The sequence below is a fragment of the Python bivittatus genome, unplaced genomic scaffold (assembly GCF_059951505.1).
Source record: "Python bivittatus isolate LINGU-HERP-01145 unplaced genomic scaffold, Pbiv_v1 ctg000980_np1212, whole genome shotgun sequence".
Taxonomy (NCBI): Eukaryota; Metazoa; Chordata; class Lepidosauria; order Squamata; family Pythonidae; genus Python; species Python bivittatus.
The window spans coordinates 58,748,850-58,775,859 of NW_028277125.1; the positions used below are offsets into that span (position 1 = coordinate 58,748,850).

At 36.9% G+C, this 27,010-nt stretch overlaps 1 protein-coding gene across 1 annotated transcript in view; it reads left to right on the forward strand.

Annotated features, from left to right (window-relative positions):
* The window catches only part of LOC103067970 (disintegrin and metalloproteinase domain-containing protein 9-like), a 31,348-nt gene extending 4,709 nt beyond the window's left edge, over nucleotides 1–26,639 (forward strand). The window contains exons 5-22 of the mRNA XM_015888314.3: nucleotides 782–858; nucleotides 2,108–2,312; nucleotides 3,324–3,389; nucleotides 3,881–3,949; nucleotides 5,593–5,765; nucleotides 7,090–7,174; nucleotides 7,954–8,075; nucleotides 9,439–9,610; nucleotides 10,758–10,847; nucleotides 12,933–13,128; nucleotides 14,007–14,112; nucleotides 16,164–16,338; nucleotides 17,969–18,049; nucleotides 19,266–19,371; nucleotides 20,121–20,253; nucleotides 22,255–22,348; nucleotides 22,706–22,758; nucleotides 23,729–26,639. Coding sequence (XP_015743800.1) covers nucleotides 782–858; nucleotides 2,108–2,312; nucleotides 3,324–3,389; nucleotides 3,881–3,949; nucleotides 5,593–5,765; nucleotides 7,090–7,174; nucleotides 7,954–8,075; nucleotides 9,439–9,610; nucleotides 10,758–10,847; nucleotides 12,933–13,128; nucleotides 14,007–14,112; nucleotides 16,164–16,338; nucleotides 17,969–18,049; nucleotides 19,266–19,371; nucleotides 20,121–20,253; nucleotides 22,255–22,348; nucleotides 22,706–22,758; nucleotides 23,729–23,972 — 2,247 coding nt within the window. The 3' untranslated portion in view covers nucleotides 23,973–26,639. The remainder of the gene's footprint in view (nucleotides 1–781; nucleotides 859–2,107; nucleotides 2,313–3,323; nucleotides 3,390–3,880; nucleotides 3,950–5,592; nucleotides 5,766–7,089; nucleotides 7,175–7,953; nucleotides 8,076–9,438; nucleotides 9,611–10,757; nucleotides 10,848–12,932; nucleotides 13,129–14,006; nucleotides 14,113–16,163; nucleotides 16,339–17,968; nucleotides 18,050–19,265; nucleotides 19,372–20,120; nucleotides 20,254–22,254; nucleotides 22,349–22,705; nucleotides 22,759–23,728) is intronic.
* Nucleotides 26,640–27,010: the final 371 nt, after the last annotated feature.

A 27,010-nucleotide genomic window follows, 5' to 3' on the forward strand; every position in this document is an offset into this window, starting at 1 on the left:
CCTTTGATATTGCTTCTCTTCCAATGCAGGAAAGCTTCTTTTTTTTTTAAATTAGAGGAGAAACTATATCTAGAAAGTTATTGACAGCTCCCTAAGTCAGTGGGAAAGTCCAGAAGAAAATCAAAGTTAGAATGCACACTGTCCGGTGTTACATGGAATAGTCCAATGTCCTCAGGTGTGTTTAACTATAATAGCTTTAATTTAGTGTTTGTACAATACACTGAGCCAAAACCAACAAACCACATCACACATTACAACTATAGAAGCCCTGTCACTATATCCTTTATATAAACATGATTCAGAGAACTATTACATCTTAACTGAAACTCTAGCAAGAGATTAGGTATAATGATCCACAGTTTATAACACAAAATGTGTGTCTCATTTTCTGTGAGACTTAAAGGAAAGAAAATAAGAAACCCCCATGGTATGAGTATACATATTTCCTTTTACATGTATCATTCATAGGAAAATAAAATGACTGGGTGTAAGTACATGCATGAGATCTCCCTTTTCAAGTGATGGTTGGCTGAGAAGAGAAGCAGGAAATGAAAAAAGAAGCAGGAAATGAAAAGGGCAATCCATTTACTGTTGTGCTTCTGTTGGCTTTGATAATGTTATATATATTCATTTTAAGTAGTAGGTTAAACATTAGTTGCATTAGAATCCATAGAATTCCATAGGAGATGTCTTAAGAACTGAATAAATGCTTATTTTCTTCAAATGATAAATTGGATCTGCTATTTGCCTAAGAAAACTGCTGTTAATTATCTGGTTCCAGACCCACTGTTACTACCATGGAAATGTTGAAGGAATTCCAGATTCCCTGCTTGCCCTCAGTACCTGTGATGGCCTTAGGTATCACCCTTCTTTTTCTTTTATCAATCTGAGGATACAAAGAGTTTTCAGTACAACAGGGGAAAGTACAGCCTAAGGCACTTCCATATTCGGTGCTAGTTTGAAAGCAACTCTACAGTCTTGATATTCCCGCGATAGAAGTTACACTGGAGAGTTTTGCTGAGTCATTTCTGGCTCAGCTGCAGTGTAGTTGAGCCTGCTATGGTGTTGTTATGAATCTTGTTTCATCCCATCTCTGCTTCTGCGTTTTAGGTCCAATAAGGGGAACTTATTGCCATACCCCCAATAGTAGCCAAAACAAAAGGGATGCAATTGACAAATGCTTCATCGGTCTCCATTCTCCCTTTGCATTGGATGCAAAATGCCAGACAACTAGGGTTCCCACCCCCTTTATTCTTCTTATTCTTTCATTTAGTCATAGAATATAAGGGTTGGAAGGGCCCTTGAAGATCATCTGATCCAGTCCCCTGCCTGGTGCAGGATTCCACAACTATAGAAGGATACAACAAAGGCTTTGTTTTGCTAGGTATGGAGTGTATGGGAATAAGAGATTTTTATGGTAGCAGGATGTGACAGTAGCTTAGAGCAGGCTAGTGGTTTTTGCTTTTTTTTTTCTCCCAGCATTTCATCTCCCCAACAGTGAAAATGATCATGGATCATCTTCATACTATCTTTGAAGGTTTGAGGAGTCCAGATGTGTTGGTACTGTAATTCTCAGGATTCCCTGGTTTCAGCCATACTGATTGACAGTTCTGGAAACTGCAGTCCAAACACATCAGGAGAAGGCCAAGTTGAAAAAGGCTTGTGAGGGACAGTGTTGCTATTTTGAATATTGGTTGTAGATAAAAAGTATGGTTTATACCTATGGCCTTCCAGAATTTGCTGAAGAATATCTCCCAGTAGTCACAGCCAATATGGCCAATGGCAAAGGACAGTGGGAGAGTGTATTTCAGAAATGTTTGGAGGGCCAGAGGTTCCTATCCCTAGTTTACATTATTGGAATTTTGGAAAGTTATCTGGTCTTTCAAAATACGTAAACTTCTAGACATTTGTGGCAGACTTGAATCTGATATTAATTCAACCCAAAAGTCACCATATATTTAAAGACATATCATTATATTCACTCATTGAAAAACTAACATATTTATACTGTCATATTGCTATGTACTGCTCTGTGGTAGTTATTTAGGGTTATTTTTGTTTATGTGGCTGGCATTTAATCAAATAACTTTTCTTGTCCTGTTTTTAGGGGAATCCTCTATATTGGTGAAAAACAATATGGCATGGAGCCAGTCAAGGGATCAAATAAATTTGAACACTTTTTTTATGTATTAGATAATTCTCATCAACAGCCCTTTTCATGTGGTGTACAAAATGATGACCAGTATCATGAACATATCTTAAAATACACCAATATATCACATAGTCTTTTCAGTAAGGATACACTTCTAAGGGTAAGTTTATTTTTATCTTACTTTTCAAACATTGCATACTTTAATCTGTGTATTCTAGATTTTAGCTACAGCTCTTTTGCTTTTAACAAATAATTTATTTATTTCATATCAAGGACATCTTTCCTCATGTTATTTCTTTTTAAAATTAAATAATGCTTTGAAAAAGGGGGCAAAGATCAAATACAGCTTGTCCTTGCTTAACAACCATTTGTTTAACGACGGTTTGAAATTACAACAGCCTCAGAAAGGGTGCTTTATGGCCCGTAAAGCACTTACAGCCATCGTAAAACATTGCAGCACCACCCCCTGTGGTCATGTGGCTGCATTTCAGGCACTTGGCAACCGGGTTCCATTTATGACTGGTTGCCAAGCACCTCGCGATCATGAGATTGCCATTTGCGACTCATGACCACTGACAGAGGGGGGGGGGAAGAGGACAGAGTGAAAGAGCTTGTCTGCTGAAGGATTTCAGCTCCACATGGATCTGAAATCCTTCAGCAGACAACTCTTTTGCTCTGCCTGCTTAACGAAATGGGAGATCACTTAATGACAGCAATGTGAGTGCCCAGATAGCTGTCTTTGAGTGAAGCAGTCACGTGGGCGTTTCATTTAATGACTGCTTCATTCAATGACCAAGATTCTGGTCCCAGTTGTAGTTAGGCAAGGACTGCCTATAATAATTTAAAATTCTGTATCTTGAAGTCAACTTCAGGTAATTCAGCTGAAAAAAAAGAGGAAAAATATACTGTTGACTCACAGTTGGATCCAAAACTCAGCTTGAATCAAAATACTAAAAGCAAATAAGGATGCTTGATTTGATTTGATCTGGTTTTGAAAACAATTGCTTGACTTACCCAAATGGGATTAGTTATTTTCAGACAACTATTCACATCATTAATGGGCTATGGATGCCTAGTGTGTCTTCATTTTTTTCTTAATTTTTGAACTGTCACTTTGAACTAATTCCAAATGGAACAGCTATGTAATGAGGGTCTGTTTTCCATTTTACAGAAAAGAAGAGCTGTGCTGCCAGATAAACGATACATCGAACTCTATATGGTTGTTGATAAGAACAGGGTAATTTCTCTCTTCCTAGTGCAACATCCAGAATTACTCTGTGGCTCCATTGCTCATATGAAGACAGTAATGTGTTTTTATTTCTGCTAGGACAAAAACCTTTGAGTTTCTTCCTAGGCAAGAGATAGAGTGATGACTAATAACCTTTGTGTTTTGAAAGTTGAATGAACGATTATTTCCTTAGTTCCTGAATGGGTACTGCCAAATATTGCATACAGCATTCAATTTCCATCTTGAGTCTGACTTTGAAAACTACAGACTTCCTGTCTAAAACCTCTGTCCTATGCCATTTAATAGCATTATGCCTGATCAAGAGTCCTGGAGAATTCAAAGGTGTTCACCTTAATTTGTGTTATTTTGGTTGATCCAAATGAAAGTATTATCCGATTTTGGATTTTGGATTTTTTGATGGACCAATGTGGCTATGGGATTTTTTTGTTTCCTAATTGCATTTCCTGATCTAGAATATCTTCTTTGTTTAATTGTTTTAGTATTCGTTGAAAACAACTGTTGAAGCTGTACAGAAAGAAACAGTTGAATTGATTAATTATGTAGATGGGGTAAGTCAGCATAAAGACATCTGTTATTCATTTCTTATGTCACTGTTTTTTAACAGAAGTAAAAAACAGGATAATAGTGTAATCTCCATAATTGCAGGTGGTTACAATATTGATAAAAAAAACAACAGTAACAACCAAGGTACAGAAGTTGGCTTTATGCTCTGCTTCTGAAAAAATTACAACATTTCTTGTGTAACATAATTCAGTTTACAATTAGCCTTTGTTTGCTGTTGACTTCATAAAAAATATATAAAACAAAAGCATACATATTTGTAAAACTGAGATTTGTGACCAGTTAAGGGAATCTACATGTATGTACTGATTGTATATGAGTTATGGCAGGCCGTTCATATTACACTTTAGGATAGGATTTAAAACCTACTCCTGGCCTTTTAGAATTTTAACATTTACATTTAATATTAATTGGAGCATTTTTAGAATGTTTCTCATTTTTTAAATAAATTATATGTAATTTATAATGTGCTGAGAGCTGTTGCAGTGAGCAATGTACACATTTATAAATAAATAGAATTGGGCTAGGATGCAGCCATTTATCTCATTATCATTTTTGACCTTGCTTATACAGAGAAGCAAGTTTAAGCATAAATGATCTTATTATGGTTCCTGAACCGATTGGAATTACAGCCTAAACCTTTGTTGGTCTGTGCAATTGCTGTTTTTTCCAGTACTAGAAAAACACTGAATGTTAAACAATGTAACTATGTGGGCATTTAGGAAGATAGTGATTATAATAAAAAAAAAATTGCTGGAGTCTTGGATATAACTTTTGAATTTGTTGAGAGTGGCAACTTATCAGGAGGACTTCACCTCAATAGCCTGTAAAATGTCACCTTCCTTTACTGCATCATAGGCCCGTGTTGGGTAAATGCAACCATTCCTGTATTAGGATCCCATTCCAGAGATCAGGATTTACTTTCTAAGTCCTACGCAGTCCTCTTTCTTTAAGTCATACATTTCTTCTTGTTCTGCCTAGTCTGTTGTAGGAAGATTTTTTTAGCTCATCTTCCATGGTTGCACAAAAATTCTTCCTGCTATGAGTCTTATCCCTCTGCTATCTCAGATAGTTGTAAGAACTTAACTATTAAATTTTGGGAGACAGGAAGCTTTGGATAAAAATGTTTGTTTATTGCATTAGATCCTTTGCTTTTCCTAGCAATGAATATAGCTTCTCAACACATATGCAGTATAATTCATGTTAAGAGTGATCATTTTGGAGAAGTGTTTGTATGGGTTAGCAGGAATTACATACAACACCTCAGTGGGTGCGTATTTATGCATATTGGAGGCTCTCTTCAAACAAAGAAGATTCCGTTGAGTAACCAGATTCAAAAATTACAAACTTTTAGAGCTGTAAACCATGCTTTTTGGTAGTACATTGTCTCAATTCAGCTAATTATGGTTTGTTTTTTAATTCTTGGTAAAGCAGACTATGAGTTCAATGTGTGAAGATAGTCAATGTGCTGATTGCATAGTCACTGCCTTCAGATTAACTAGAGATAGTTTTGCTATCATTGCATGGCATATTTGCCACCAGATTAGTGCTAGAGATGAAACAGTTTGGAAGAACATTATCTAATAAACTTACTGAAACCTACATAATAATGATAACTGTATATTTACAGATGTTTAGGCCCTTAAACATACAAGTTGTCCTAGTTGGACTGGAAATATGGACACATGGAAACCCCATAGAGGTGAATAGCGGTTCAGCTGGAGATGTGTTGGACAGATTTGTGACTTGGAGGAAGACAAATCTCATTAAGAGATCAAGAAATGATATTGGCCATCTCATCATGTAAGGATTTTCCTTTACCTTATATATGCAGATATATTGGAATTTTGAGAAAAAATCAAAATTCTACAGTTGTGACACTATGGTAATTTTAGGAAATTACAGTACATCCCAATGTCATTTAGGGGAAGATTTCTGTAGATGGGCTGGTGGATTTTTGTGGGGATGGCAGGAATTTAAAAAGATTTTTTAGCTGCTAGTTGTCTAAGAAAATACATTTTCTTAGCTATTAGAATCTAAACCAAAATATGTTTTCAAGTTTATTTTTAAAATTTTGAGCATAATGTATTTTTTGTAATCTTGAGTTATTACAGATAATTAGTTAAATTTTATTTATGGTTAAAGACCAAGTATCCATTCAGGCTATATGTAATCAAAGAAAAAATAAATTATAAAGAGGTTTAAAATTCTCATGCAATAGACTAAATTAAATTATCTTTAACATGGTACAGGATTAACCTAAAAAAGATCTATCAGATTAAGTCCAATTTTGATTAAGTCCAAGCACTCAGCCATATAAAATGCATAATGCAATAACACAATAATAAATACAGGATGTTGCTACCTCAGTTTCCCCAACTGGACAAATGGATAAATACAGTGGGGACAGTCCTATCTGCCTGCTATTAACATAAAAGGCAGGATATCCAGTCTGGCCAAAGGCATTATATCTGTGTTAAAGCCAAATGAGATTAAATAATGGACAGAGAGTCCACAGCAGGTAGTCCTTGACTTATGACCATTTGTTCAGTGACCAAAGTTATGATGGTGCTGAAAAAAGTGATTTACGACCAGTCCTCGCACAATCATTGCAGCATCCCCATGGTCACATGATCAAAATTGAGATGCTTGGCAACTGGCATCTATTTACAACAGTTGCAGCATCCCAGGGTCATGTGATTGCCATTTGTGACCTTCCCAGCCAGCTTCTGACAAGCAAAATCAATGGGGAACTGCGTGATTCACTTGGTTTGCTTAACAACCACATGATTCACTTAACACCATGGTGATTTACTTAACGACCGCAACATTTGGGTGTGGTCACGTGATGCCTCGCTTAATGACCACACCGCTTAACAGTGAATTTTCTGGTCCCTATTGTGGTTGTAAGTCAAGGTCTACTTTTACCTCAAATCTAATTCAATACCTTTTTTCCAGGATGTTAAAATTCTGTAGCATCCGGGAAGCCAGGGAGGCACTTTATGTGTATATTTGTGTGTGTGTACTAAAATATGCATAAATAAGGGAAATGTGTATATGCATATATTATTCAATCTGGAGATGGATCTCAACCCATCTCACTCTTTAATCTGTTCCTGCATTTCAGAGGGAGAAGGCCATTTGATTCAACAGTTGGAATGGCTTACGTTGGCACAGTCTGTAGTGCAGATCATGGAGGGTCAATCACTACCGTAAGTATAATATCCTGTTTCAGTTGTGAACATACAGTATTTTAAATAGAGAACACTTTCATTTGTTACATTACATTGTGCCAGGATTGTGGAAATTCACCACTGAGTTTAGACTTCTGTGGAAAGCAGTAGCACTTGGCAGAGATCCACACTGGTATTGACTGCTAACTCATTGACAAAGTCATGCTGAACACCTACAAAGTCTAACGCTAGCACTGGGAGCATAAAAAAATAACCCAAATGATCTGAAAGCAAAGGCAGTTCCCCTGTAGAGGAAACTTAAAATAATAAGGCTTTTTATGTTAGACAAAAGGCTAATAAGAGGTAACATGGTTGAACTTTATAAAACTGTATATGGTGGGGAGAAAATTAAAACAGATTTTTTAAAAAACGGAGTAATCCAGTTAAGAGCAGGCAAAAGAAAGTGCTTCTTCACACAATCTTGTTAACTATGGAATAATTACCATGAAATGTTATAATTGCCACCCACTGAGATGTCCTTAAAAGGGCACTAATAGTCTTAGCAGTCATATGCTATGCCAAGACTGAGTTGGAGTGCAGTTGCTGGAATTCTGCAACTAGCATTGTGCTCATATCCTGATTGTGGACTTCTTCCCATCAGAATCTGGAGTTCATAGTGGGAAATAGAATGTCAGATGAAATAGACTTTGATTTGTCCAGCATAGCTCTTATTTTCTGTTTTCTACTGTTGTTATTTTTCTTGTTCAAATAAGAATCATCCCCCCAGCCCATGCTAACAGTGCTGATCTCTCTGCCAGTTCTATCAGAACTCTGCGATAAGTCAAGCTACAATTGTTGCACATGAGTTGGGACATAATCTGGGTATGAATCATGATGATGGAAGATGTCCAAATTCCTATATAATGTACAGTTCAGATAAGTAAGATAATTTGCTTAACATTATTTTTAAACATGCTTATTTTTATTTTATTAGTATATTGAAGTTTAATATGCCAATTCTATGTTGGTGTGTGATCTACTAGAGTTTTTAGGATCAAGCATTACAATCTGATGAGGATATAGTGTTAGAACATTTACCTTAGTGATGGCAGAGTCAAACACACCATAGATACTGGCTTTAATAAAATATCTGTCACTGTAAACTATTATAATTACAAGCTTCCAATTTTCTTTGAAAATCAAAGACTACTAAACTATAGTAGTCTTTGATTTTCAGTTTTAAACAGTTATTTTCTGTATTAGTAGGCTATTTTCAGTAATATTACCATATGTTCTCAGTCACATGTGGTTGTGCATTTACAAATGGACACATATACTTGATGAGAACATGACATCTTTGTCCTTGAGCCTAGGAAATCTTAGCTTTTGTCAGGTTGCATGCTCATTGATCATGATGAGGTAAATCATCCTGCTTATTGAAAAAAAAATCCATGTTATTTTCATTCCCCAAGAAGATAAAGGCTTTATTAGGGACTCTAATCACTTGATAAACTTGTCAAATCCCATGGAGCCCAGCCAGTAACATTGATCAAAAGAAAACAAAGCAACTTCAATTCTCCCTAAACCTTTCTTAATTGGTTAAAGAGGAAACAATGAATTGCTGCTTCTCTGGAGAATGAACTGGGCAGAGGTGGATAAATTAGGATAGACTTAAGGAACAAATTCCATATGGGGCAGTTCACTTTAAAATCTTGAGCTGGTATGAAGCTTCTGAAGGACAGAGAATGAGAGAAATTATAGGTTGATCTTAGTCTTAATCTTCATCCTGGAGATCACAGGCAAATGTTGGATGGAGATTCCCCACTCTTGAAGGCTGTTAATGAATGTTAAATTTGTTTACGTATCATAGTGCCAGGTCATGAATCAAGAAATGCTGCCAGGGTCAAAAATGAAGCCCTAGTTTGCATAGTGACTCATTTGCAAGTTATAAAATTGATCTAATATTTTGATCAAGGGGCCTTTCTGGATAGAGACAACTGGGATTTTCAGCCTTTTCTGGATTTGGGGGGGTGGACTTGAAGGTTTCTTTTTTAACTATGTCAAGCCTATTAGAGGAATTATAGTATAGTTTTTATATGTTTCCTCCCTCAACAATAGGCTGGTTTCTGGCTCACAGTATCATGTAGCTCTCAGAGTCAGGAACAGGCTTAGTTTTGAGGTGGGGAAACATTGTTTTAGTGTTAAGATCAAGTATAGTATGATTGTATAAATATAAAAATCAACAGAATTTAGGCACAAAATAGGGAATATTTTCCATATATTGGAAAAATTGTGCTTTCTAGTGGGTCCAAGAACTTCAGCAGCTGCAGCTCCAATGATTTTGAACATCTCATCTTGAGAGGTGGAGGAAGCTGTCTCGGAAATTCTCCCAAGCCAAGTGATATATTCACAGAGCCCATGTGTGGCAATAACATTGTGGATAGGAATGAAGAATGTGATTGTGGCACTCCAAAAGTAGGTAATTTATATTTATATTTTAAAATATTGATATGCTAGAATTATACACACACATACACACACCAACACTAGGGCTATGCAATGCTCCAGATTCCATTCTAAAATGCTAAATGTGGTTAAACACAGGGATACAAATGTAACACTTTTCTGTAACTCCTTAGCACAGCTGTGTTTTTTTCTGGGTTCACATGCTCATCATCTGTAGAACCAGGAAAATACACAGTTTCTTTAAGGAAATACAGATAGATGTTGCATTGTGTCCCTTCACAGTTTTTCAGAATTGAATATGAGTACTCATTGCTATAATTTGTTGCTCAGTGCTATCTTGGTACTGGCCTAATGCAGCATCAATGCAGTTCTTGAAAAGAGGAGTAGATGGACAAAGAACTTCTATCTTGTTTAGCCTCACTCATGTTGATGAACATGGAGAATGCCATTGACTTGTGCCATGTGTCCATGCAGTTTTCTTTTCTCTACCGCATCTTTCCTTAATGGAATTCCAAGTGTGACATGAAGTAAAATCTCTAGTAATCCTCACCATCAAGTGCTTTTTTCAGGTGTTTATAAAACATTGATTTCACTATCCAGTTAGTGCTCGACTAACGATGATTCATTTAATGACTGTTCAAAGTTATGACAGCACTGAAAAAAGTGACTTACAACTGGTCCTCACACTTATGACCATCACAGCACCCCTGCAGACATGTGATCAAAATTCGGGAGCTTGGCTATTGGCATATATTTATGATGGTTGCAGTGTCCCAGGATCATGTGATCGCCATGGGGCTTCCAACAAGCAAAATAAATTGGGGAAGTCAGATTTGCTTAATGACTATGGTGATTTGTTTAATGATTGCAGCAAAAAGGTTGTAAAATCGGGTGTGACTCACTTAATGACTGCATTGCTTAGCATTGGAAGTTCCGGTCCCAACTGTGTTTGTAAGTTGAGGACTACCTGTATAGTTATAAATAGGTGCTTTTTAACAAAAAAATGGTTAAAATAAAAAGTAAAGTGCTGTGGAAATGTTTTTTAAACTCTCTCAGTAACATCCTAGTGATAAGAATATTGGTCTTATTGAGTCTAATGCAAGTTTTCTTTGACAGTTGATCATGGAATATCCAGCTAAAGTCATTTTCTTAACAGGAATGTACCAATCCTTGTTGTGATGCTACGACTTGCAAGCTAACCTTTGGGTCAGCATGTGCTGAAGGATTGTGCTGTGAAAAGTGTCAGGTAAAATATATTATCCTTTGTGTAGATGTGCAGCATGATCCTGTGCTTGCTTAATTCATATGAAGCCCCATTATGTTCAGTGGGTTTACTCCAACATTTAAATGTACATAGAATTGCAGAGTTAATATATTCTTCTTAAAGTATTATTTTTGTTTTGAATTCATTATCATTCGTGAATGTATATATGTATATATACAGTTGTGTCTTTTTACTGTTACATGCACAGGCATTTGGAGGGATCAGAAGAACTCAGGATGGCATCAGAGATCACACAATCAAAGCCCCACTCCTTTGACGCATGTAGAAAAGAGTGGGTCTTCTATTCTGTGGAATATCACATATGGGATTACTTTTTAAATAAAACAGATGAAACAAGCACCAAACTTTGGTGTTTGTTGTTCATTCAAGTTCCTTATACTGTATGTATCACTAAGATCCACTTGAAGCTCTGATAATAGTCGGTGGTAAAAGTATGTAAAAAAATTAAAGATTCCAGAGGAGACAGATAGAACTGTATGTGTGTGCATGTCACATATTTTAATGAAAAGTTCATTAAAATAGTTAATAAATAAATAAATAAATACATCCATACATCCATACATGCATATATTCTAGTTCTCCAGTAAATGATTTACATTTTCAGCAGGAGAAAGAAGGAAAGAAGGAGGGAGGGAGAGAGAGAATGGAGAAAAGGGATTATCATGCCTGAAAAATCCAACAGCTAGATATGTGTATATTAAAAAAAAAAAACTACTTCCATGCTCATTGGGCTGTGACTTTCCCTCCCAGGTCCCCTGCCCCAGTTGTAATTCTGTGGTCTGAATATATTTATTTATCGTTTTTATATCCTGCTTTTCCCCCAAAAGCTCAAGGAGACATCTATCCTTCTTCATAACAATCCTTTACAGCAGTCCCATGGGATAAATTAGGCCACAGGTTCATCCAAAGCGATGTAGGCAGTTACGTGGCTAAGCAGAGGCTTGAGCTGGATCTTGCCAGCTGTAGACGGATGCTTTAACTATACTGGTTGTTTAATTGGCTGTTACATCACTAAGAGCTGATGCAAGGGGACTGCAGTAGAGGATCCTCCTTCAGACTGAGTCTCTTGAATAGACAGTATGCTTCTGGTAGCAGTGTAATGATATGATTTCTTCCTGTACTCCCTCCTGTCTTCCTACTCCTGTTCCTACTCCCATTCTGGCTTTGACACATTTATTTCTTAAAGGCTTTCCAGTCTTCCACTTTTCATGTGGCTTGTTTGCTTCAAGCCTTGCCTGAACCTCCAGCACAGCCCAGGCATCCCTGCTTTTTAAAGAGATGTAGCATCTGCAATCTGCCAGTCAGGCAATCTGAAAGGGAGATAAATCTGCTGTTCCAAGTAGCCACCTATACGCACCAGCCGTGCCCCACCATGTTTTAGAATGATGGATGAACTTTTTTTTCTGCTGGTAATGATGCTTGGTGAGAGGGAAAACTAAGCTGAAGAAACCCACCAGTTCCTGTCCCATATTCAAATAAGGACAGTTGCACTTGCTGACTTTGGTGCTGAGTCAGAACAGAGATCAGTAAAAGAGAATATGTATAGCTCAAGGTTGAACTCTGGAGTCCTTGAGGTTCTTGAACATGAAGAGCACTGAAGATGCTACCTAGCTGGGTAATGAAACATTTGCAAGAAAACCACCAAGCTCGGAGAACCCCAAGGACTCCAGAGTAGAGATTAGCAGTGAGGACAGCATAATTATGCTGTCTCAAGGACTGGACTGCACTGAAAAGCAAATGAGATTGCATTTCAGTGCAGCTGTCTGGCCGTGCTCATAGAAGCAATGAATGTTGTTTTCTGTAATATAATAGAGTACGACTGAAACAGCACTACTTCTTGTGGGTTTGCTTTGGATCTTGTTTTGTTTTTCTGTATAATTAACAATGCAATCATTGGCATACCATTCCAGTAGTTTGGCCCAGAAACTATCCCAACCTCTCTTTCCTTTTCACAAATCTCTTTCTCCTCCTTCTCCCGTATCATTAAATGTATATGAATGCTTTAAATGTGTTACAATTATAAATCAATAAAACTCTGTTTTCAAGTTCAAGGTAGCAGGAATGGAATGTCGACCAAAATCAAATGTCTGTGATCTCCCTGAATATTGCAATGGAACCTACTATGACTGTCCGGAAGATGTGTATGTGATGGATGGCTACCCGTGTAATGATATGAAAGACTACTGCTACAGTGGAATATGTCAGAGTTACGATTCTCAATGTGAATCCCTCTTTGGAAAAGGTATGATTTAAATCATTTGTGATTTATGGAACTGATAATAAACAGGCAAAAGGGGTTATATAGAAAGTGTTTATGTATTGGAATGTGGATCATTATTATTTGCAAATGATTTTTTATTCCAATAGTAGAGAATGTATGTAATTCAGGGTTGAACTGTTGGGTTCTTGGTATTCTACAAACTTGGTTGCTTTCCTGCAGATGTTTTGTCACCAGGCTAGGTAATATCATCAGTGTGTGGGAGGGTGAGGTTTGCTGGTTGTTTATATATAGAAGCTTGCCCTGCCAGTCTTGGTTGGGGTGTGGTTACTTTCTTGATAGTTCCTTGATTAGTGTATTGTTCTTCCCTGATTATTTATCTGGTGCTGTTTCCTGCTTACTTGGGTGTTGATTGTGAGGCAGGATGTTTGTTTCCTTCCTTAACTTTTGTTTATGTCCTTTAAATGGTGTGCAAATGAGGTTTAACTCTATGTGTGCTGATGGCTGGTTTCTCAGAATGCCAAGCTTCCAGGAATTCCCTGGCATTTTTTAATTTGGCTTGATCTAAAATGACAACAGTTTCCTATTTGAAACTCAGGTTGAGTTTGTCTCTGTTGAGAGGATAAAGAATTTTCATCATATCTTCTGACTGCCAACTGATGTCCCTGGATGCATTCTGCCAATCTTCTTCCTGTCTATCCTAGATAATGCCTGTTACAGTCTTTATATTGTATGTTATCAATGATTCCTATTCTTGTTTAGGGGGTCTTTGGGTTTGCTTAAGACGTTTGGGGGGGATTTCATTGGTTTATGTGCTACAGGGATGCCAAGAGGTTTTAGTGATCTGTTGATTGTGTCAGTTATCCTTTCCATAGGATAATGATCTTTTATTGATTTTGTAGGAGCAGAGAAAGGGCCGAATGTTTGTTTTGAAAGAGCCAATAGCAAAGGAGACAGATTTGGCAATTGTGGAATGTTGGGGTCAGGTTTTGTAAAATGCTCCCAAGCGTAAGTAATCAGAAAAATATTTTATATTCTGAAGGTACATCAGGGCTGTGTTCCTATACACACTCAGCTAGGGATTAAGTCTCATTGAACTGAATAGTCTTCTTTGGATAATAAGCAAGATAATTCAGAGTCATGGCTCTGCACTCTTTTTTCCTTTTCCTTCTACTCCTAAAGAAACACACCAGCTATACTCCCAGTAGCCTGACTTCATTAAGTCAAAATTTCCCATTATATCCAAACTACAGAATTCAGAGGCAACTGTAAAATACAGTGGTACCTCGGTTCACGAACTTAATTCGTTCCGCGACTCTGGTCGCAACCCGAATTGGTCGCGACCCGAATCAAATTTTCCCATAAGGTTCAATGTAATTACGTTAATCCGTTCTGAACCATATGTATTTTTTTTTTAAACCACAAAAATATGACACAAAGTACAGTATGAAGAGAGAGAATGCTAACCTTGCTCAACGCGACTTCTGGCGTGGAGGACAGGAAGGCGAGTGGGGAGGCGGTTATTGCTTGGAGGGAGAGTCCCCCTCCCTGCAGGAAGCCACGACCACGTGTCACAGCAGGGAAAATGGTCACGGATCCTGTTTGTCACCCAATCCGGCGTTCGCGAACAGAAGCAAAATTTTGCGAACGGTGCTATTTGTGACCCAAATTGGTCATGAACAGAAGCGTTTGTGACCTGAGGTACCACTGTAGTTTAATGAGTCAGGATATAATTCAGCTTTTTAAATATTAAACAGAAGTTCCTGGTCTACAGCTAATGGATTCATATATACCAGCATCTCACTGTTTTAGCTCACCTATAAGTGGCGGGATAGAGAGAGACACAATCATAGGATTTATCCAGTTTCATTAACAAAGCTCACAGTTAGCCACATTTATATTATATAGCTCACAGTTAGCCACATTTGGACAGCATCACTTCTAAGCACTTGTACCTACATTTAGATTACAGGATTGTAATGCAACCCAACACTAGAAAAAGTTTCTTTGCTTTGGGGATTAGATTTGTTTTATTAAATGATTTTACACAGTTGTTCAGAATGTTGTTCTAGTAATTTAAGGTAGTATTTTGGGGGTATAACCAGTGTGCTTCTGAATCATAGACAAATGCATAAAAGGTAGAGCTATCAAAGACTACTTGTCTTGATAAATATATAATACCTCAAAAATCAGAAGTATCATGTGTTAAGATATTGTTGCATGGCAACAGAAGAAGATGGTTTGCCCCAAAGTCCCGCTTGCTAGTTTCCTGAGTGTATCTAGTAATGCAGAATTGAGTAATACAGAATACTAGATTAGATCAGGTTCTGGACCTGATACAGATGGTTCTTATTAGGTAAGAACCTAACACATTTATTTGGAATGATAAGCATTACTGGAGAAAGTCAAACCTTTGGTAAAAGAGTGTGGAAATGTATAGTTGACAGATTGCTTATTCTCCTATTCTTTAAACCATTGCAAATTGAAACTTCAGCCATAGGAAAGGACATTTTAGCTATACAGGTAGTCCTCATTTAGAAATTGGGACTGGCAACTTGGTCATTAAGTGAAGTGGTTGCTAAGTGAAAAATCATGTGACTGTGACTGTGCTTACAATTTTACACAGGACAACACATACTAACTGACTGTAATGGCAAACACATGACTAAGACAGAGACGCTGCGAAGGCCGTAAATGCAGGCATCGGTCGCAAAGTTACTTTTTCAGCACCATTGTAACTGTGAACAGTCACTGTCCAAGGCAGTCGCTAGTGAGGACTACCTGTACCTTGCCTTCCATAGTTGGCCAACGGAATCTGAATGTACTAAAGTTGATAATCTGTTCTTTCCTCCTACCAATAGATCTATATCCTTTTGCTCAACATGGGTTTTTATAGAACTCAAGTCTAGTGAGCAAAATCTTAAACACCTGGCCAAAACAAACATGTATGTTAATCAACATTAGAACATGGAAGATAGCATTTGATATTTCTCATACTGCTTCACAATTCCTTACTTATATTTGTATATAATAACTAATAGTATTATTACCATTTGCAGCAACAGTTTATGCGGCAAGATTCACTGTACATCTTTCAAACAAGAGAATCTCCCTTCCCAGTATTTCATCCAAACTCAAGATGGAATTTCATGTGTGTCTACTGAATTTAATCTAGGATCAGATGTTCCTGATCCAGCACTGGTTCATAAAGGCACTTCTTGTGCCGAAGGAAAAGTAAGAGTCTCCTGCAGCTTATAAATGTGTAGTCTGTCAGGATCGGAACTTATTTATTGAACAAGTCATTGGCTGAGTTTGCACTTTGCACTGAGCCACAATTTGTTACATCATGATTTACACCCAGCAGTGGCTGTGTATTCTCTTTATGCTAAGCCAGAATAAAAGAAACCATGTTATTGCTTAGTATAAGACTTTGTACAGCAGTGTTTCTGAACCTTGGCCACTTTAAGATGTGTGGACTACAACTCCCTTGCTGGCTGGGGAATTCTGAGAGTTGAAGCCCACACATCTTACAGTGATCAAGGTTCAGAAACACTGTAGCACAGGACTGAGCAAACTTTTCCAGCTGAGCAGCTGTACCTCCTCTTCCTGCCCTGCTGGGAGTTGTAGTAGGCATATCAGCAACATTATTACCTCTCCAAAGAAGTGGAGGCTCAAATATTTGGGTTTCAGGGAAAAGTACATTAAAATCACTACTTTAGGTAACAGTAGCCCAATTAATGGAGTTTGGGGAGATTTTATTCATTCATTCATCCATTCATTCAGTTTTTAACGGTATATTAGCACTGAAACTCTGTAAGGCTTAAGGTACCCATGTTAACCCTTTAATGTCTCACAAAAAAAGACCAACAACACCAAAGAAAATATCCTCTGAAATGTATAGCCCTCTCCACATGGTTCTGGAGGCTGAAGGGCTACTTCTGTTGTATTCATTGTAGGTTGCCTGTTTCTGCCTTAGTATGTTGTACAAAGCTGTCCAATGTCCTTTGTAAACTGTGTCTATAGCATAATGTTACACTAGTAGATGGGGACACAAGTAGTGACCCATGTATAATAACATAATCATGGAAACATTGAAATTTTACTTGTAGATGTGACACGAGTACATAATTGTGGTGTTTGCATGTTGACATTATTGTACATGGGGCATCATTTGTCATCACTGTGTTGTCTTGGGGATGTTGCTAGTTAAACAACAGATTAAGCTTAAAAGAACCAACAGTATATTACATCATTTGGGACTTGGTCCATGCTTAATTTTAAACTGTAAGCCATAGGTTCTAAATCAGAGTGGCTAGATTCATACCTTGTATTAAGCTGAAACCAGACAATTATATTGTTGCATAGCATGATGGCAGAGCTGTAAGATTCAGCTTGCTTCCATTTCCAACATCATCATTTTAGGCTTAGGTTTATCCATTTTTTTCTGACCATGTTCTTTAAGAGGCCACAATTCAATATTGTATAACTGTCAAAAGCACAGAAACCCACAGAAAAGAAAAGGCAGGTTATTTATATATTATAACCTGTACAACCTGAATTATTGCTCACTCTGGTATTCTTTTATGCAATCTTTTACATAAGAGACTGCATAAAATTTTACATTTACCTCAGTTTTCGTCTTGTGAATTGGATTTATACACACTGAGGCGGCACAAGAGTGCAAAAGAAAGGGAGGGTTGTGCCTGAGGCCTGCTGGGTCCCACAAGCATCATGTTAAATTGCGGTTTAGGGTTACTCTTGAACCTGCTGACAGTCTCTGCTTAGCAGCTTTGTACATTTGCAGATGAGGCATGCTTTCAAAGACCATTCTAAAAACTTACTTTACTTTTTCCCTCCTTTTAAGGCCTGTATTGATTATAAGTGTATGAATGCAAGCTTGCTTGGTTACAACTGTGACATAAAGAAAAAGTGTAATGGCCGGGCGGTAAGTTAAAATATTATTACAATAATACTGTTCAATACAGGACAAAAATAATTATAACCAAATATCTTGGCATATAGTAGTTCAACTATTGAATATATATCATTGTTTTCTTTAAAAAAGCTAAGTGGAGTCTTAGCAGTATTGTAGTAGTACTTTGTAATATTTCTACCCATTTATTCATGGGACATTGTATCACAACCTAAGTACTACCTCATCCAAAGAACATATATGTTGGTCTCATGTATTGCTAGCATCTTACTCAAGGAAGTTGCATTGCAAGAAACGTAGGCATCCATAGCAACCAGAAGTTTTGTCAAATGAGAAAACATGGGCTGTGACATCACAACTCAAGTCCCACCCCTTATGGGCTTGCACGCAATATCCAAATACAAGTACAAAAGGGGTGGAGTCTGCATTGCAAAGTTAACACACATGCTTTGTCATTTGCTTCCCTTTCTTTCCCTTTGGGCACCCATGGCAAGATAAAATGTTTAAATCTTGCTCTTTTTCTCAAAGAAATAAATGCTGCTTTTCAGGTAGGTTAAATATGCCAAGTGCAGAAATAATGTGAAAGCTAATCATACAGGAAACAAACCCCATGGGAAAATCACTTCCCACATCGTCATAGGAAATCACACTGATATCATCTCTAGTCACGAACAAAACAAGAGCTGGATGGAAGCCAGCATATCAGTGGTGAGCTGGAGCTGATTCGTATTGACTCAAGCCGATTGTTAAATTTTCTGGAATTTTGCAAGCCAGTTGAGAGCAGAGCAGAGCAGAGCTCCAATGCTTGGCACGCTGGCCATCTGTTTGGCAGCTGGTAGTGTGGCGCGGCAACAGCAATGGAGCCAGCAGAGCTGGTTGTTAAATATTTACCAGCGCACCACTGTTTCCCATCCAAAAGAGATGAGCCTATAGTGGGGTGCATAGCATAGGTGGGAGAAACAGTGCAAAAATTGAACACGGAGTTCACTATTACATAGGCCTCGTTTTTGATACACAGCAATCAATAGAATTTTTTTGTAATGGCTTCTGAGTTCTTTTACAATAAAATTTCTTAAGAGAAATTCATGGATTCTTGCATGCCAGTTTAACTGGTTCCAGTCCACCTGTTGGGGGAGGAACATAAAACTTTAACCCTAATATTATTCTAATTTCTATAACTTCTTCAAAAGTTCTAATTTCGTCATTTTGTTTCTTTTTTTCTCTGTAGGTATGTAACAACAAAGGCAATTGCCACTGTGATCCTGGGTGGGCACCTCCTTTTTGTGACAAATCAGGCTATGGTGGCAGCATAGATAGTGGTCCAACTCATATAGGTATCAAGAATTATTCCTTCTTTCATTCTACATGATATGGCTCACTTTTGAAAACTAGTTAATTTTGCACTTTCTAAGGTAGCCTTATGTCCTATTGGACAAAGGTCACTTTCATCTGGAGACATCTTCTATTTATCCAGAAAAAATCTAGTTTAAAAATGAAGACCAGGAACAAGAAGCAGCGTGGTGTTGCCTATTTTGGTGTGATATATTTTATTCCTATTGAAATTAATTATTTTTAAAATCTAGATCTATAGATTAGCATATGCCCATTTTAGATGTTTGGGTCTTTTATTTTATGAAGATGTGGAATATAATGTGGAATATAATCATATAATTATAAGATGTGGAATATAATCATATAATGCTTATTTTCTTTCTTAGATACATCCCTTTGAGATGGCTTTCTGATTTTTTTTTATTTGTGTTGCTTCTCCTTTTTTTGGTAAAAGTTTTATATGCAGTATATAGTAGTGCTTAAAAGTTTATGAACTGTTCTGAATTTTCAATATTTCTGCATAAATATGACCTAAAACGTGATCTCTTCTTCACACAAGTGCTAAAACTAGATAAAGAGAACCCAACTGAGCAAAGGAGTCAGACATTGTATTTGTTCATTTATTTATTGAGAAAAATTATCCAAAGCTACATATTTTACTTGATGAGAAGTGAATCCATCCTTCTTGTAGCACCACTGTCCAAATTCTACATTTAAAAACAAATCATATAATGCTTATTTTCTTTCTTAGATACATCCCTTCGAGATGGCCTTCTGATATTTTTTTTACTTGTGTTGCCTATATTAATTCTACTTGCAATTTCAATTATCAAGAGGAAAGCAATTAAAAGGCGTCTCTGCAGAGAACGTAGAAGACATTACAGGTATGAAATACATGCAATGAATAATATAGAGAATGGAACACATCTATAGCAAGGTTAAGTCAAAAATTCAAAATAGAAATGGAGATATCATTTGTAGTTTTAGTGACTTTAAAAGGCAAACTAAATGCGAATATTGTGGTGCAGGCCATTCAGAAGTAAACTTCACTGAATTCTCTGGAACCTGTTAAATAAATAGTGTAGAAGGGTGAAAGCCTTTTGAAATGACATGATTATCTTACATGATTATCTATAGATGACAATGGGAGCAAGATTTGTAAGAGGTTTTAAGGAAGGGTAGGAGTGAGGCATGGAAAAGCAGATGGAGATCTGGAAAAATAATATAATCCTTTTGATGATTTTTATCCTGGTATTGGCAAGCCTGAAGAAGGAAGTTCTGTTCAAGGTTTTAAATTAAACTGTGTCCAGATAGGAGATATAGGTAAGAGATATTATTTTCCTAAACCTGAAATCTATGATATTCAGGCAATTGATTGCCCCTTATCAGAGCTCAGTTGATCTCCAAGACCTACATAGTAGCTTGCAATGTAATGCTTTGGCTTTTCAGATTTTTAAGAAAAATGTCAACCATTCTTACAAAAAAAAATTAGGGCGTAACCTCTAGTAGTATTAGCCACAGAGTCAGCATGAGTGAGAAGGAGGACTTCTCACTGCTTCAGTTGGGTAGTTCTCCAAGAATGGTCAGTCTGTCTCAAATCCTGATTTTGTTACTGATTCTACAAATTATCATTCCCTCTAATATGTACTATAATCATTTCAGTAGAAAAACATATTTGCTGAATTTTTTTTCTTAAGGAGCATTTTATGTTATTGGTAGTGCTTCCTACTAAAGCAGCTCTTTGCTTTGCTTTTCCCTGATCCATTTTGATTTTTCAATCCTGGACTAGCTAACCAACTATATAAGGTGCTCCTGAGGCAGAATCATAGATTTGGAAGAGTAATTTAGGGCACAGAATCCAGTCCCACTACTAGCCTGCTCAATGGAGGAATCTCAGTCCAAACATTTTCAATAGATGGCTGTCTAGCCATTGAAAAGGAGCTTACCAACTTCTTGGTATTTTCTGTATTTAAGTTGCTGTTATTGTGAGGAAGTTTTTTTCCTGACATTCGATCGGAATCTGCTTTTCTGTAATTTAAATCCACTATTCCATGGTGTTCACTCTGGGGTGATAGAGAAAATGTCAGGCCCTTCTTCTACATTACATCTTTCAAGAGTTGAAGAGTGCATCATAATTTTCTTCAGCTGGCTTATCTGAAGACTAAACATTTCCAGTTCCTTTGATCTTTCTTCACAGGGCTTGTTTCTAGTTCCCTGATCATCTTCATGGCTCTTCTCTGAACCTGTTCACTTGAACCTTTTCTAAAGAGTGTTACCTAGTTTCACATTTACTAGCTGGGAAATTCCTGACTTTACAATAAACAAAAAGAAACCCAAAGACAAAACTGAACATAGGAACTTAAACATTGTAATATTCTAAAATTGTACCAGAGCCAAACTTAGTCTGATAGATTGTTGGGGAATCTGCTTAACCCATTTTTTCCAGTTAGTCAGAAACCAACCAACAGCTGAAATATGCTTTGAGTTGGTCATTTCTGTCATCCCAGAATGTTGTCTTTCAGGAGAAGACAAAATTTACATGCAAGCAAGTTGGTTACATACATCATCTGCACCCCTTCTGATATACCTTATTTAGAGTATGCAGCATTTCCCAAGCAGGAATTGGTTGATTAGCAAAAACCCACTTCACAGTTATTGTGAATAACATAAAGTCAGCGCTTTGTTCTTATCAATAATTTGCTCCTTCCAGTACATTGTGCACTCTCTCTGCTTCCACAATGGCTTTTAGCAAAACCTTTTTCTCTGGAAGTTTCTCTTCTTGGTTTTTAGCTATGTCTGATAATATCTGCTGATTTGGAGATCCTGCAAGGCGAGAATTTATGTTTATGTAATTTTTAACTACTTGTTTGAATTGGCTCTCTAAGGGCTGAAAATGCACAGCAAAGGAGACTACCGCCCGCAAAACAGAATAATGCTCCGAGTGAACCAAATCCACCAGAGGCAATGAATAGAAGGCGGGTAAGAATGTATTTTCAATCATAATGTCTCCTTTTGAGTATTTTCTACCAGGGAAGGTTTTCTAGTGCAAAATATCTCCTGTGTGTTTATTTTTATTTTTTGCTTTTAGTTAATTATTTTCCATTCAGAAGTTCAGTTTGCAGAATTTAAATCAGTTATATTACAATAGTATTTTGCTGAATTGTAACATAAATATGATTCTTTTCCCTTCCTTCCTTCCTTCCTTCCTTCCTTCCTTCCTTCCTTCCTTCCTTCCTTCCTTCCTTCCTTCCTTCCTTTCTTTCTTTCTTTCTTTCTTTCTTTCTTTCTTTCTTTCTTTCTTTCATATTTACGTATTTATTTGTTTTCCTTTCTCAGCCTGCCACTTCGGATTCAGGAATCTTTACAATATCTCACTTTCCAACTCCAAGGTTTGTACTTTTTGATTTAACTATTCAGCAGAACCATAGATGTGGCTGTAAGTACAGTTATGGAGCATCTTGAAAACTAGAGGTGGACAATTTTTTTTAGCTGAGGGTCGGGATCACATTCTCTGAAGCAATTTATTGCAGTCACATGAGAGTAATGGGTAGAAATGGAAGTTGGTGTTCAGAAGGGATGGAGCAACCACGCGTACTTTTTCTTTTCATCCATTAAGTTCAAACTGTCCCCAGTGACAAGCACGCTTTTCCTGTATACTGAAATATAATGGTTAAGGACTGGGAGGCCTAGAATGTCTCCACTCAACCACAGAGCTCGCTGATCGATTTTAGGTCAGTTACTGTCTTCTAGCCCAACAGGGTTTTTCTTGTAGGAATCCGAGGGCCTTGAGGCCTCAAGGAAAAGGTGAGATAAAATTTCAGGGAATAAATAATAATTCATATATGCAGTTCATTCATTCATTTGCTCTAGCCATATGCATGCACTGCATTCATGTCCTGCACAATGGTGTAGGTAGGTTTTATTTCAATAACTAAAGTAAGAAATTGTTTAAGGCAACTTGTAGATGAAGGCTTAGCTCAACTAGCAGAACAAATTCCTACCTGCTTCCCAGTTCAGTCAATGCATTGCTGGGTGCATTGCTGGGTGCATGTGGTCACATCAGATCACAATTTCCTTGCACTTTGGTGCTTAGTTCTTCTGCAACTTGGGATCTCCATTTGCAGGCCATGAGTATTGCACAGGAGCAGTTGGCTTTTGCTTTGAACTCAGCTGCTAGTTCACTGCCCTTCAGTCTTTCTCTTCAGGGTTTTTATTTTATTTTACAGTCAGCATAAGGGCATTGAAATGGATATATTCAGAAAATTAGTGCTGGAGCAGCCAGAGCCGTCTGTTTGGAAGCCTCACTCTCCTATCCATTACCAAAATTCCAATGCAGCTTTTCTTTTTTGTCTCTTTCAGGCCACCAGTACAAAATCAATTTGTTCCATCTCCACAAAGACCTCCTTTACAACCACCAATTTCACAAAGACCTCCTTTACGACCACCAATTCTACAAAGACCTCCTTTACGACCACCAATTCCACAAAATCCTCCTTTACGACCACCAATTCCACAAAATCCTCCTTTAAGACCACCAATTCCACAAAATCCTCCTTTAAGACCACCAATTCCACAAAAACCTGTTTTCTCTACTCCATCATGAAGAATTGTAAAGAAATGTACTGTATGATGCTAGGAAAAAATATGACAATATTGTATCAGTGAAATGTATTAAAGTATTATTTTTAGAAATATACAAATGAAGACCTCAATTTAATTGCTAAAACAGGACTAAATTTTCAACTAAAGATTTACTTTAGGGTCCCTTGCCCCACCAAATCATTAGATAGGAAAGAACATGCTGCCTTAATTATTAGACCACAGGATATTGCTTTTATAAGCAGTACTGGTCTCATACCAATGAAGATAAAGCCTTATGCCCTTATATAGGGCCAAACTAGATGTTATAGTAAATGTGATCAGAAACTTTGTCAAACTTACAAAATGTAGGACAGGTATCTGCAATTTTTATTTGGAGAAGAGGTGGTTAGGGCTTTCCTTCTCTAGCTGTGGCCCCAATGAGATTCCTCCCTTTCCTTCTCTCCTCACTCCTAACATATATTAATTGTTAACATTACAAGTAAAAACTCATTGAGGTTAGTGGGGAGATGGTACCATGCCCTTAAGATGATGCTTGGGGAAGGAATAGTTAAATCTGTCACACAAACTCACTTCCTATACTATGATCCCAGTAAAAATTGGGGAAGACTGCTGCTCTTACTTTGGTGACAGATTTACTAACTATACAGTTACAACAAATGCTCTGGTTTTTTTAAAATGTACAATTTCTTCTTTGTAGTTGGTTGGTTTATATATAAAGAAACAATGTGAATGGAATATAATGAAGTGAATGAGTGAAGCACAAGACTGATTACAAAAATAAATCAGTCAATGAAGGAAGGGTTATCTGTTTGAGCAAAGATCAGAAGGTGATTTGTATTGCCTAAAATCAACAAACGTCACTTGACAGCCATTGGTACACTTTTGTTGATCCATATGTGTACTGCTCATTACACACAGGAAGATTTGAGGATGAGTCACACTATCCTTAAATGTTTAAATGATCATGTTCTTGTAGGATATTTCTAAAGATTCTTTCAAGTTTCCAGGTAAAATGAAAATATATTTTAAATGTTTTCTTCTAATGCTGAAATGGATGATACTTCTGTTTTCATGTTATAAATCTGTGAAAGCTATGTGTTCTTATTAATAGCTTTATCTGGTCATTTGATATTCATGTTAGTATTGTATTAACATGAGACAAAAGGCCAACTACATACTGAAACATGACAGTAAGTCATGTTTTAACTATGATTTAATGAATAAACCACAATTGACTGGGCTCATTAAGCATGTCCTATCATTTCAGGTTCATAACAGTAATTTGCATGGTTTTCCAAATTCTTTAAAGTGCAACAATGCCACATTTCTGATGACCCTGATGGTAATTTTGGCAGAAATATGACACTTCCACATGGATTCATTATACCAAAGACTTGATTAAAGAGTACTGTTTTCTGGTGAGGGGAAAAAACCACCTGTATCTCTACAGTGTTACAGCCTTTGTTTAAAGTCACATCATAATTGCAGCTTGAATAAATATATATTGTGAAGAACATAATGCATTTGGAAGTTCAAAAATTGGGAAAGTGTTGAATAATTATGTTTTCTAATATATGGTTGAGGAGGCACATATTATGAATAACCAGTTCAAATCTGTAAGCCAAGACTAACACACATGGTCCACCAAATTTAATGTATGCCTATTTCTCATATTTAGTAGCTTACATAACAACCTCTTTCCACTTCAGGCATACATGAAATTCTGTCCAGAGTTGATTTACAAAGTTTTTGAAAAGTTTTTAACATCAAACCTTTGGTAACATAATTGTGATCAGTGAAACAATAGTATTATGCTTGGATGCAAATGCGAATATTTAGACATAAGAATGATTTTTAATGTTTACATTGTCTGAAAAATTGTATCAATATGTGTTTTGGAGATTGCAGAATATTTCAAACTCTAAATTTCCTGTAATCAGTCAAACTTGTTAATGGTGCTATTCCACCTCTAAGCTTTTTACATGTATAATGTCATTCGCAGTTTTGCACAAATCACTTCTGTAATTTAGTGGTAGAAAAATTAGTTGCACAATTTCTATTAAAGTGGCAAATGTTGTGAACCATTTTGTAAAAAAAATAAAAATAAAATAACGATATATAAATGGCATATTTTTAAAAAATAATCTGATATTTCAGTAACACATGAAAAATCAGTAACAAGTTTAATTCTTTTACAATATTACTTTCAACATGATTGCACAATAAATAATGTATGGTGTACAGGAGGTCCTCGTGTAGCAACCACCCGTTCAGGGACTGAATTTACAATGGCTCTGAGTGGTACGTACAACTGGTCCTTGAACTTCCAGCTGTCACAGTGTCCCTGCAGTCACATGATTGCCATTTGCGGCCTTCTGTGCTGGCATCCTACAAACTAAATCAATGGGGAAGCTGGCAGGAGTTCACAAATGGCGACCACACGATGTCCTCGCTTAACGACCCACGGTGATTCACTTACAGCAACCAGAAGCTCTGGACTTTCCATTGCTAAGTGGCATGGTCATGTGACATTGTGCTTTATGACTATGTTGCTTAGCAACAGAAATTCCAGTCCCCATTGGCACTGTTAACCGAGGACTACCAGTAGTTGATATGAGTTTTTTTTAAGAATTTCCCCCTTTTAATTTGCCCTATAGTCATTAACTTTTTTGCTGACTGTTTTTATTCTGTGAAAAATAAAACAATACTTTTAATATTTATTCTGTGAAAAAGGAACAATACTTTTAATAATACATATTATAGTTAAAGTTTGTTAAAATATTTTAAGAAATAAAAGATGCAATAAGGTAACAATTAGTGCCATCTAGTGGCTATCTGTAAATGAACTACAGGTAGTCCTTGCTTAACTATGGTAATTGGGGCTGGAATTTCTGTTGCTAACCGATGCGGTTGGAAAGCATGATGCCACATGACTGCATCACTTAGCAACGGCAATCCTGGTGGTCCCGTTGCCGTCATTATTGTAGGTCATTAAGCAGGGCCTCCTATGACTCTGACTTGCAATTTCCTGCCAGCTTC